The sequence below is a fragment of the Diospyros lotus genome, chromosome 5 (genome assembly GCF_014633365.1).
Source record: "Diospyros lotus cultivar Yz01 chromosome 5, ASM1463336v1, whole genome shotgun sequence".
In the NCBI taxonomy this organism is placed as follows: Eukaryota; Viridiplantae; Streptophyta; class Magnoliopsida; order Ericales; family Ebenaceae; genus Diospyros; species Diospyros lotus.
In genome coordinates, this window is record NC_068342.1 from 34,005,304 (window position 1) to 34,018,534 (window position 13,231).

At 33.3% G+C, this 13,231-nt stretch overlaps 1 protein-coding gene across 2 annotated transcripts; it reads right to left on the reverse strand.

Moving 5' to 3' along the window:
- Positions 1-7,143: 7,143 nt before the first annotated feature.
- LOC127801235 (uncharacterized) lies at positions 7,144-12,722 on the reverse strand. Of its 2 annotated transcripts, XM_052336165.1 has the most exons (12): positions 12,527-12,722; positions 12,224-12,404; positions 11,824-11,898; positions 11,499-11,736; positions 11,294-11,418; positions 8,960-8,993; positions 8,820-8,866; positions 8,567-8,707; positions 8,177-8,241; positions 8,020-8,086; positions 7,840-7,939; positions 7,144-7,746 (listed from the first exon to the last, which is right to left on the reverse strand). In XM_052336165.1, exons 1-12 carry the CDS (start codon positions 12,627-12,629, stop codon positions 7,735-7,737), a joined length of 1,188 nt encoding a protein of 395 aa, XP_052192125.1. In that variant the 5' UTR covers positions 12,630-12,722; the 3' UTR covers positions 7,144-7,734. The 2 variants fall into 2 exon arrangements, with proteins under 2 accessions (XP_052192125.1, XP_052192124.1); XM_052336164.1 differs by having other exon boundaries at positions 7,152-7,939; positions 12,527-12,720.
- Positions 12,723-13,231: the final 509 nt, after the last annotated feature.

Below are 13,231 nucleotides of genomic sequence, written 5' to 3' on the forward strand. Positions count from 1 at the left end.
TGAGTCAAGTAAAGAAAACATCCTCCAAGGTAGTGGTCTCCTCCCGAGTAGCGATTTTCTCTCGAGTAGTGGTTTCTTCCTGGGTAGTGGTTACCACTCGGGCACAACCTTTCCTCCAAATAATGGTTTCCACCCGGGCACAATTTTTCCTCCCAAGTAGTGTTTTCTTCCTGGATAGGCATTTCCACTCGGGTAAGACGTTTCCTTCCTGAGTAAGGAAACATGGCAACTTCGCATGTACCCTTATGACACCTATCAATGCTCTGACCAAAGAAATGACCCTTTGAAGTCCTCGGGATTCACGCCTATAAATATCTAGCCATTTGATAGAAGAAATGGACTTTTTCCACTTTCAATAACATCATTCTCATTCAGTGAACACCTTCTACATTTGCTTTCGTCTGATAATAACTTAAGCATCAGAGGGTCTTCTGTTAGAACGGGAGGTGCTATGGCACACACCAAGAGGAGGGGTGAATTGGTTATTTTAAAAACTTAATTGAACTTGAAAAGCTTTTTAACACAAAATGAGGTTTTATGAAATAAAACGTGAAGTATATAAAAGTGACAGATGAAAGTTTACAAAAAATAAATATGTGAACCAAGTGAGGAAAAACGAAATGCTTGGAAAGATAAATAGATCAAAGAGCACAAGTACAAGAAACACAAGGATTTATAGTGGTTCGGCTTAACTCAAGCCTAATCCACTACCTTAGCTCCTCACTAAGGATTTTGCAAACAATCTACTAAAATCCCCTACTTAAACCAAGTAGGTCCTCTAGTCCAAGACTAGGAATTACAACCTTTTGCTTATACAAGCAAGCCCTCTAACAGCTAGCTAGAAAATACAAAACCTCCCACTCAAAATGGGCCCTCTAGCTACACAAGCTAGGAAGCATAGGAAATATAGAATGTGAGAGAATCTAAGAGATGAATCTCTTAGTTACAATGTCTCTCAAGATTAAACAAGACTTAAATGAATGTATTAACAATAATAGAACGAAGCCTTGGAGAGAAAAGTATAACAATGAAAGCACATAACACTGTAAATACAAACGAATATAAAATGTAAGCTCAAATCAATTCGTTCCCGTCCATTAGCCTTCTCTTGATCATCCATGACATGTATATATAAGTGTCCCACAAAGTTGAAGAGAAATATAGCCGTTTGGAGCCGTTGGGATTTGAAAAAATAACCGTTGGAAACTTTCTGCAAAACACATAGTCGACAGAGAAAATAGGTTAGTCGACTATTTTATGAAATAAAACTAGCCATAGTCGACAGACAGAAAAGCATAGTCAACTATCTTATAACACAAAAATCCCATAGTCGATAAATACAAATGTATAGTCGACAGATGTGAAAATGTGAAGAAAATTTTGAATTTACAAAACAAAAATAGTCGATAAATGAAATAGCATAGTCGACTATCCTTACACAATAGTCGACAGAATGAAATATAGTTGACAGAGGCCATATATAGTCGACAGCACTAAACAACATAGTCGACTATCTTCTTGGAAAATCTGGAAACTTAACAGATAACATGTAGAAGCACACTTGATTAATACAAAACATCACCACATATTTACATTTCTTTAGTTTAAGTAAATGTCCTCATTTTGTTTAATTTATATTTTACCTTCCATTTACTTTAATATATAAATGTAAATAAGAAAGTACACTCCATTTGGATTCAATAAAAATATCTAAAAAATCAAAATCCATAAGAATAAAAAAGTAGAATTTGGATTTTAGTAGGAACTTAGGATTTTGCGATTTTACCACCTCCAAGATATACACTTTTTATTTCTTGAAAAATTCGTTAAAAATCATTTTATCACTAATGAATGTTAGCTATTGAATTACCGGGAGTTAGTTTTCTAAAAAGGAAACATTTTCATATATGTCTCCTTATAAGGTGCTAGTCTTCCAGACTTAAAAAATATTAAAACGTTATCAAAATGAGTTTCAAGATATGATGCATGAACTAAAGGATTTTTCATACAATTAAGTTTCAAGCCAAAACCTTTCATGCACGTTTCAAAATATAAAAGCTTATTTTGAAGTATGAGATTAACATAAATGATTTTTCATACTTAAAATTGGATTTTCATCAAACACATATATGTTAAAGATGGTCTTTTGCCTTAGAACAATTTTAGCTCTATGTTGACCAACGACTTCAAAGCTAATTAGAAAATCATTTTAGGAGATTCTTTTAAGACTAAATACTTGACTTTGCAAATCTTCAACTAATATAGAAAATGATAAATCTTTTTAGTTTTCATTTTAACAAAGCATTTGAAATTGATTTTTGTTGAAAACCATAGACTTGACTCATGACTTAGGGATAAAACAAGGTATTGTTTTTCATCATTAAAACTAAACACAAGGGTAGAACATCATCTTCATGGATGAAAAATCCCTACAAGCCTTCTAACTGTTATTCGTGATGGCAATTCACCCAGAGGAAATCACTGTGTTTCCAAAGCAAGTAGCCATCCTCCTAGGGCAAGTAGTCGTCTTCTCGGAATAGAGTGTCTTTCTTTCAAATTCCTTCCAATCAAACACCCGTTTATTCTCGGAGTACATTCCTCCTAGTCCTAGAGCCTCATTCCCGGGCTAAGTTCTTTCTTCCCGAACTAAGAGTTTCCTTCTCGGGTTGCATCATTTCCAAGACAAGCACTTCTTTCCCAGGCCAAGTATGTTCTTTTTGGAGTAAAGTCTAGCCGGACTCTGTGTTCCTTTCGGAGCCCTTTCTTTTCTCCCCAAACCATCTCTCTTCCCAGAGCTCGTCCTCCTAGAGCCTATTCTTCCTTCTCGGCGAATACTTTCGCCTGGAGCCAAGCAGACACTAAGCATTCATTCCCACATTACAAATCACAATTGTTGTATTTTGGTACAACATAAAGGTTACACCTTATCTTTGTAAAATACAATAGTTGTGACTGATCCCATTCAAAGTCATTTGTAAAAAGATTACGCCTTATCTTTGTAAAAGGTAGTGGTTGTGGGTAATTTTGTTAAAAGCCATTTGTAAGAAGATTTGTAGTTGACCATCTTACAAAAGCTATCCAAGTAAGTTGATTGACTAAACCATTGGCTAGCTGAACCACTATAAAATCTCTATGTGTAGTTTCCTTTTATAGTTTCCCTCTTAAGCTAATTCTAATTCAAAGACTTTAAACGATTCATTTTGGTTGCATTAAATTTGCATTACACATATTTACATATCATTTTCTATGAAGGTTACACTTGAAGTATTAGTGTTCATATTTTGAAAAGGTATATACAATTTTATACAAAAATACTTTAAAATCAATAAAAGTTCAAAACACTCAATTCACCCCCCTATGATTGCATAGTATTTTTTCAAAAAGAAAATTCATTTGCTTTTTACATCCATTATTTTGCTCATCAACTTTAACTCACAATTGTCATCGTTGCAAAGAATCATATGTAAATTGCATCACTTTTCAATTTGATTTCTAATGTACTACATGTTGTTGGGGTTCATGGTTCAAGAAAAGAAATGGCTAAAGTTAAAGAAGCACTTGGAAATAGAGAAATTCTCAGTGGATGAGGTCTAAATCAAGAAATTGGGCTCAAAAGACCAGGTGATATTCACTGGAGTTCACATTATAGCACATTGATGAAATTGATTTTGAATTTTTCTTCTACACTTGATGTTTTAGAATACATTGTAAAAAAAATTGTACAAAAGCTGAAGCTAATTGGCTATTGGATTTGGTGCAAATTTTTATTTTTGCATTTGCTTTGCATTTAATGAAAAATATATTAGGAGTAACAAATGAGCTATCATTAGTGTTGTTGCTATGGCTCAGGTTAAAATCTATAAAGATAGATTACAATTAATGAAAGATAGTGGTTGGGATGTTTTATTAAAAGAAATCATATTGTTTTGCATTAAACAAGATATTGATATTTCTAACATGGATGATGTTTATAAGCTCAAAGGAAGGGCACGACATAAAACTCCAATGGTTACAAATTTACATTACTATAAAGTGGATTTATTACATAGTGTTGTAAATATGTAACTTCAAGAGTTCAATGATCAATTATTTGAGGTAACTACCGAATTGCTTCTTTGTATGGAGTGCCTGAATCCTAATAACTATTTTTTAAGTTTTAACGAGCAAAAGTTGGTTCAATTTGTTAGTAGTACTTGGCAATCAACTCGAAATTTATGTCAATGACACATGCTATAGCAGTGATTTCACAAACTTGAAGGAAATTGAAAGTTTGGGTAAGTTGTTAGTCGAGACAAAATGACATGTTGTGTATCTTTTTTAAGTTATTTGCTCATAAAATTGACACTTGCCTTAATTGTTACTACTGCGACGACTATGGAAATGGCATTTTTTACAATGAAATTTGTGAAATGTCATTTGTGTAATTAGATGGAAGATGGTTGGATGAATGATTGCTTGATTACATATTTGAAAGAGATGTCTTCAACAGCATTAGCAATGAGTTAATCATACAACATTTTCGGAATAAGAGCACTCGTCGAGGGCAATTATGAAATTTGATTTAATTTTTTATGTAGTTTATTTGTAATATTTTAAAACAACATATTTTATGATTGCACAATCATTGAACTTATTATTGTATTTTATTTATGAATAATATGTCATTTTTTTTAAATTTATCTATTTATCAACTATTTAATTGAATTATAAGTTTATGACTATTTTAATGTATTACAAAAAAAACTTAGCATACAGACTTGAGACTTTTGTCTCCCCCGACCCAAAGTCATAACTTTGCCATTGGTTGGAAAGATAAAGAACACAAAAGACATGAAAAGAGGAGGAGACGATTGCCGAAGAAAGAGATGCGAGATTTTAAAAAATAGGGGCAAAATAGTTAATTAACACAATAAGTTAACAATAAAAGAGGTTTATGCTAGTTTAAAATACATGGATGATTGGTACAATTTAAGTAAAGCTTAGAAATGATTAAAATTTACCCAAAGCAATATTGTCCTGTGATTAAAAAAAAGTTTATAAAACAATGTTAGGATAAGTTTATGACGAAATTAAAATAAAACCTATAATCTAATATTTAAATTTTAAAAATAAAAAATATTTCTATATTAAAAATTATATATAATATTCAAATCATATACATATTCCCTAAAAAAAAAAATTATTATTATATTTTTTTTAACATTTTAAAAGTATAAAAAAGAATTTAACTAGTTGAATTGGTTCTACATTATTGCAAAAAATCAATCAATTTTTTGCTATTAATTTTTTCATGACCCCTTTTGTAAGTACTTCTTAGTTCACCAATTTAACTAATCAATTGGATTTAGACTTACTTCTTGGTTCACCAATTTAACTAATCAATTTGATTTAGACTTTAGAGTTTAAAGTTTAGGATTCGGATCTTAAAACACTATTAACCTTCATTTATAATTACATAACAAGTTTTTTGACAAATATTTTTAAAAAAAATAAAACTAAAAGTAAAAACATCTCTATTTTTTAAATTACATTTACATGTACAAATAAGCAAAAATTTAAAGGTAATAAATTTCAACATATATATTGCACGTAAAATGTTTTAAATACAAAAGAAGAATTAACATTTTATATATTTTTTGCAGTTGTTTTAAATGCATGTCAGTCAAGAACCAAAAAGGGAAGATGAGAATAATTTTGTTTAAACTTTTTATAAAAATAATTAATTTCTAAGGAAGCTAAAGCAAATCCAAAACATAAAATTTCTTCACAACTCAAGAGCATGTGAACAATCCTCACTCACATTTCAATTAAGAGGGAAGCTCCATTCTTCCAAGCATCACAATAAGCAGCAAACAATTACATTTTTTAAACAAAATCTTCATAGACTACATATTTCTTTGAGTATGGAATGCATTTCCTATAAACTTTGGATAAATTACATTTAAATCTTTATTGTTTGAATTATTTACATGAAAATTTACCATTAATGTTGTTAATAATACCAAGTTAAATCTTAATGAAATTCATGCTTATAATATTGCAAATAAATTCCTTGTTTTGTGAGAGCTCAAATGGTTTGTAAAGAAATTATTATTACAATTTAAAACTCATAAATAAAAAAGTAATTTTATTATTACTAAGCAAAGTTGGTTGCTATGATAATGCTACGTATTATTATAAAATCTGATGAGGACTTCCTATAAAAGTCAATAAGATCCAAAACCCATCATCAACATTCTAATGCACATTATTTTTACTTCCAAGGAATAAACTACTCAAGTACACAAAATAGAAATAGATTTGGCTTAAGGAGGTAGCAAAAGTAGAATCAAGACCCAGGGACAGTGAGCCTATGTGAACCACCACACATCATCAGAGCCCTTTGCTTCAACAATAAAAAAAAGGCAGTGGTTGAGTACTCTATAGGCCAAGCAAACCAGCGTCATCACATGATAATTCCAAAACTAGTAATTAAACCTTAATTTGTTTATTGGAAACCCAATCGAAAAGGAACATTTGGCAGGCAACCACCTCATCATACAATTATTGTTTGAGCAGAGAGTCGGTTTAATGATTAATCAGCACAACCTAACTTACCTATATCTATATATTTGAGTTAGTTCTGCCTAATAAAACATAATGTGCACACCTTTCTAGGGTTTTGGAGACCAAACCTAAAGCGACAGGTCATAACAATCTTGTTGTAAAGGACAATTAACCTGATGCTTTTTTAATGTAAAGTACTCAACTTTTGGTTAAGCTAATAATAGTTTAAGGAGCCAAATGTGCTATAAAACAAACAGGTACTTAGGGGTTCACATGGAGAGACCATTTACCTACTCCCATGTGCATGGTTCACCAACCATCCAACAACCTTCTCCATCAGTTTCCCTGCACCTGACAAAGACATATTACAGCCTCATATATTCACCTTCATGTTCTATTTTCCTCCCTCAATATACATGTACAGTTCAATTAGAAATACCAAAGAAAAGAAACTAAAATCATACCCATTCTAGTTTTAGGCTTATAATATGGGCACCAGCATAAAATAAAACGCCAATTCCCTGCCAAAAGAATAGATTTTGGGATAGATATAGCTACAATCCCAAATTCTCAGTTAGAAGTCATTGCTAATGTCAGCAGTTAGAACTTCATATCATCCAAGTTTGTAACTCAACTCTTACCTTCCTAGACTTGACAAAGAAGACATTTACAGTAACATTATTTCAACAGTAAAAATGTCACCCTAAAAAGAAATTTGATAATCATACTGGACCTAAACTTTCACAACCAGAAATCTCTAAGAGGACCTCAGGAACGTTACATATTTTGTGATTTAAATACTGAAGCCAGCCAGTTCAAAAGAAGAGCATCAAGTTCAACAGCTAGCACTTACGGAATTTCTCAAGCTTTTCAATCATAATTAGCCAACCTCAAAATCGGAGGATTCTAGTATACAGTGGTTGGTCAAATCTCCAGTGCCCCAATGGATAAAACTGTGTTTTTGCACGGAAACCAATAAAACTTCATTTTCCTCAAAATATCAACAAATCTGAAGAGCCCACATATGATGAAGTTTTTGGTTGCCCTTGGAGAAAGTAGTCCCACTCAATGCAGTAACAGGAAGTGGAACAAAGGGGACCACTATCACCGATTTATATTTCTACTATGTGTCTTGTTGGAGCTATAATCCTCAATCACATGCATAGGAATTGTGGCCGTCATCTCTTTCTAGAAGATGGACTGTTGCACCACATTGTAAAGGGGGTTAACAAGGAAGTCTCACATTTCTTCATCTGAGCTAACAAAATCTAACTCGATCATCTTTTCTCTAACCTCTGCTTTCTTGGGTAATCCATCCTCCAATTTCGTTCTTTTTGCATTTGTTTGTGGACTTCTGACTGCAGATGTATCACACCTTGTACTTGACAATGATCTGAAAACAACAGGTTTTCATTGAAATGTGAAAGTACTGATAAATTGCAGGTAGAAAAGGTCAGAAGCCACTTTATTCACCTCTTTGTTGAGCTTTGTAGATTAGGCAACACATAAGCTCCATCTGTAGATTTTGGAACCAATTTACCTGTAACCAGAGAGTAAATAAATACATGAAATTTGAACCACACCGGAACTTTTCATGTTTTAACTTCAGAGGTGAGATACGATCTTAAACCTGTGACTTCAGTGAGAAATCTTATTCCTTGTGAGTGGATATTGGTTGTTACTTTCCCTGCATTGCTACTCATTGCAGTGAAGTATAAAAAAGTCAGCACACACTATAAACCAATCTGGTGTTGTGAGTGTGATAAACAATGCAGTTGGAATTTGCATGCTAAATTTCTCCTCAAAATGAGGGTAAGCATCATGACAGGCCCTCATGAACTGTTGGGTTGCCTGCCATTCTGTTGAATGTTCAGATGGTCATAAACATTTTAGGAGGGCTAAAGGGAGACAGAACATTATGGCCCTGTTGGTCCATAAACACTTTGGGTCTTACAGCACATTTTTTTTTTTTGTTGGCAACTAAAAGGCTTGAGAATGAGCCAAGATAACTAGTACAAACCTTAAAGCCCTCTTCAACGCATCTACAGACAACAACTTCACTGGTTGCATGGGTTTTCTTACATTTGTTCTGTCTGCCAGAGGATCAACCAAGTAAATTCCTTCCGACTTAAGAGGATTCCTGAAGGCTGTCTTTAAATTCCTGAGGTGGAATTTAGTTTAAAATCAGTAGAGGGAATCAAAAACAGTTTAAAATATGGTCCTCATCAAGCAACAGTAAAGAATATTCAACAAAATCAAAACTGTTTGCCTACCCTCCCTTGAGCTCAGTCCGGGTAACAGAGTACTTCTGAGATGCTTTCTGTAACAAATTGGTGGGACAAAGCACGTTAGTAGGTTTGTACCAAAGGCCAAAGGATCAAAAAAGATCGAGCTTTACAAAGTTCAAACTTACTGATCTATGGTATGAGCAATATATACCATGACGCCTAAGATCACAAACAATGGAAGTTAGTACAATGGGTTTTTCTACAAAGAGACAACGCAAAATTATACTGCAATTATATGGCAGATAATAGGAAAAACATTTCCAACTAAGAATAATTAAACAAATAGCCCTCTAAGACATGCAACAATCACTCTCAGTTTTGGATTGCTTTGTCATACCTCAGTGATTTCAGGCATGTCCACTAATAACACCAAAACAAGATTTTTGTTTGTAAATTGCAGATTAAACTTATCAGATCGGGGTTGGCTTATCTAGACTTGTTCAAGTAAGTCTGTTAAGTGGCTAAATTCAAAAACCTTTTCAGCGCACACTCCACATGCAATAGACTAACCTGAACAAATAAAGATGTGGGTCATCCCAAGAATATGGGATTCGGAAATAGGAAACTGATTTTGACCTATACAACTGGTTTTAGCAGTCTAAGATTCCAAATGCAGCCCCGAGGCAACTCATAGATGCTAGTAGGATTACCAGTCTATCACATTCTCAATTTGTTGCTATTATCATAGTAGCCTCACCTATTCCTTCAAAAGCACATGATTTAGCTTTAGCAATTCATTGAGTCCAAATGTCCCTTAAAGACATCTTCTCATTTTCCACTGAAGCTAAAATCCCAAGGGATTAAAACAACACATCTGGTTGAAGGGTTTTGACCATGGACCACCTACATTTCTATGCTCGTATCTGACAACATAAGTCAAAGGCATTCAAGCTTGAAGAGCCACTGGCAAAGGCAAGCTATGAAAGTATAATTTTTTACTAAACAACATGCTGTTGGCATGTTGCAGAATGAATTCAATAGGTCAAAGTAGCAGTTATAATTAAGAGGAGATGAGAAACAAAGTTCAATCAAGACTTACAAAATCTTGAAAGAAAAAAAATAGCTTACTGCATATTCCCAGAGCAGCTGCCAGCATGATTTTTCTAATCCCAACATGAAACCTGTAGCTTGTTGGATCATGGGATTCAATTCTATCAACCTACTTTTTTTTAAGTCTTTTCTTTGTTTTGTATGTTGGCCAATTTCTTTTTTCTTTTTTCCTCATTCATATTTCTTCTTTTTTCTTTTTCTTTTTTTCCCTCAGTACCCTAACCAAATAGTGAATTAAATAAGGCAAGGAAACAAATCAAGGCAATAAACATTCAAATATTAATACAATTTAGCCAACACAAACACTCCAAAAACAGGTAAAGAAAGACTAGTGTACAAGCCATCCCATCCTTCCTGTCTCAGCAAAAAGTAGGCCATTCAGCCACTTCTGTTCTACTTTTGATATAAAAAAAAAGAAAAAAATCTAACCATACCATGTGAACTGTTACCAAATCCACTAAAAAGCAGATTTTTATGCTTCGTCCAATGACAAATCAACTTATTAGTCTGTCCAGGAAGGTCAAATTACCATTGCATAGCAGAATAATATACGACCTGGAAATCCCACCTCATCATGGTTTCCATAATGAATTTTCAGATCAAGCTATTACAAGATTAAACTAGGCAATCAAATCAACAACAAAAATCAAATATGAAAAGGATAGCAGATGAGTGGAGAAAGAGAACGGTAGTGCCTATTTATAATAATAGAGGAGATTTTTGAAGTTGTAGAAGTTAGAGGAATCAATCTAAATAAGCCACACTATGAAACGTCGAGAATGAGTAATTCACCAAATAGTAAGAAGAGAAACTAAAATGTCCGAAAACCAATTTGGTTTCATGTTTGGTAAGTCAACAATGGAAGTCATATACTTGCTAAGGCTGTAAGGCACCTAATGAAAAATATAGTGATAACCAAAAAGATTAGCATATGATGTTTATAGATTAAAACAAAAAACTTGTTATAGTCACTAGAGAAGTCTTATGGAGGATCTTCAAGAAGAAAGGAGCCTAAATTGCTTATGTACAGGTTATCAAAGACAAGTATCATGGAGTATGAACACATATCAAAACAAATAGAAGAGATAACTAAAGGGATTGTTCTCTTCATGTTTTAGTTTTGAGTTTTAAATTCATTTTTAATTGTGTTTTGAGTGTGTTTTGAGATTGTTAAAAACACATTCTTTTTGTTTGTAGCATTTTTCGCGTTTAAAAAATTTTGAATGTGTTTGTAATGAAAACAACGAAAGAGCACTTGCAATCTTGATCTAGATAACTATCCCAAACACAATCAACTTAACATTCCTAAAAACCAGTATGCTTTGCTGATTGTCTTCAGTGCAAATGTGCAAAAGGTGACATAGCAGCAGCGGCAATTGATATAAAAACTGGAAGGAGTTTCAACATACTTATTAATGACTAGTGTACAAGCCATCCCATCCTTCCTTTTCCCCTTGCAAACTCCATAATCTGCAGATGTGCCAATCTTTAAAACATGAGTCGCAGAATAAACACTCAAGGAAAATCCTGCCCCCTGCAAAATGGGCACACAATGTCAATAATCTGGTGTAGCCTTATAAAGCAAAAAATCATCAGCATATTAGAAGTTGGTACCAAATTGTCTTTGCGAACTGCGCAATTAAACAAAGCAAGAACAGTTCCAGCCATCTCTGTTGAGTATCTCTGGTAAGCATCACCAAACAAGAAAACAGAAATAGTCTTTTCATCTAAACACCCAATTTTCCATATACAATAGTTCTTCCCTGTAGAGCTAACTTTTGGAATCCCTTTCTCAACTAGAACTCCAACAGTTGCCCAACAACCAGAGAGTGTATCCCCCATTAGGACATTCCTGAAAACCCAGTAGTGGTGTGTTATAAGTTAATCACATAACAGTTGCATCAGTAATTTTGCAAGAACAAGAAAAGGGAAGGCATACTTTATTGCTTGTAACCGAACAAATCGAATATCTGAAAAGCGATTGGTCAGTTCTGCAGAGGAGACCAGCTGATTCCTGGACCCAATTAAAAAGGGCAAGGCAAAGAAACTTAAAAAGATATAAATAAATTCCTAGAACGTAGTTGGTGCATGGAAATAATAATCTATTCATTAAAGGCTTAGTTTTGGTTGTCCATAGAAGCACACATAGGGCTTATGCGGCAATAACCAGTTCTAAGCTTGAGCTTTAAGTCTAGGATTTTTTTTTTTTTGGCTAGTAAAACGGAGGATTTTTCTCTAATCGAATGCAATATTAAAAAAAATAAAAACACCACAGATAATTTTAGCAAACAAGGCGTACCGACTACTTAACCGGTGTATCAATTGGATATTTGACGTACCGAATTCGCAGACCCGAAAACTTTTCAACCAGAGGATCATTCGACTTGATAATCTGGTTGGATTTGAGAGCTTGCTTGGCATTTTCAGGCCCATAATCGAGGCAATCTTGGACGGCATCACGGAAATCAGACATATCCACCTGCCCCGTTCGCTTGGGCGACCCATCGTCCGACAGGTACCCTGCAAATCAAGGAAAATCATATATGCCCCCTCGAATATCCATTCAAGCCAGATAGAAAAACAAACGAATCATCGAATAAAAAGTGTGATAGAGAGAGGGAGAGGGAGAGAGAGAGGCTTACCAGGCGAAGGAGAGTGGAGAGCAGAGGGAGAAGCAGGAGGGGTTTCTAAAACCCTATCCTGAAGAGAGAGAAGGAGATCGAGATCGTCTTGGTGGTTTGCCATGGCAGGCTAATGGTAATCGATGAAGAAAACCAGTGAAAAGGGGCAGTTGCTGGCTGGCCATCTCGGATTTATCTTTCGCAACTCCACTTGGAGGGAGATTCAAATTTTGGAACCCTCGTCTCACGTTTTGCCGGGAAAAATAATAATCTTTATATATATATATATATATATAAAAGTATGATAATTTGTAAAAAAAACTTTTTCTCTCAAAACTTACATTAATTATTAAACGTAGCAGTAATTAAATGCTTGTATTTTTTAATAAATTAAAATAATAATTAAATTAAAAAATTAAGCATGAGTTTTTGAATACTATTTATAATATTTATTTATAACTTAATTTTAAACTCAATTAATCTTCTCATCAATTAATTAAAAATAAGTATTATTTTATATCAATATTATTAATTACAAATATTTATGATATTATTTTTTATTAATTCCTCAATTAATCCCTCAATCAATCAAAAATAAATATTATTTTTAAAGAATATGAATAGATAACTTAAATTATTAATTAAATCATAAAAAATTATTCATTTGTATAAAATAAAAATAATTTACATTTAATACTTATTATTTCAAAGCAATAGGAGATCTCC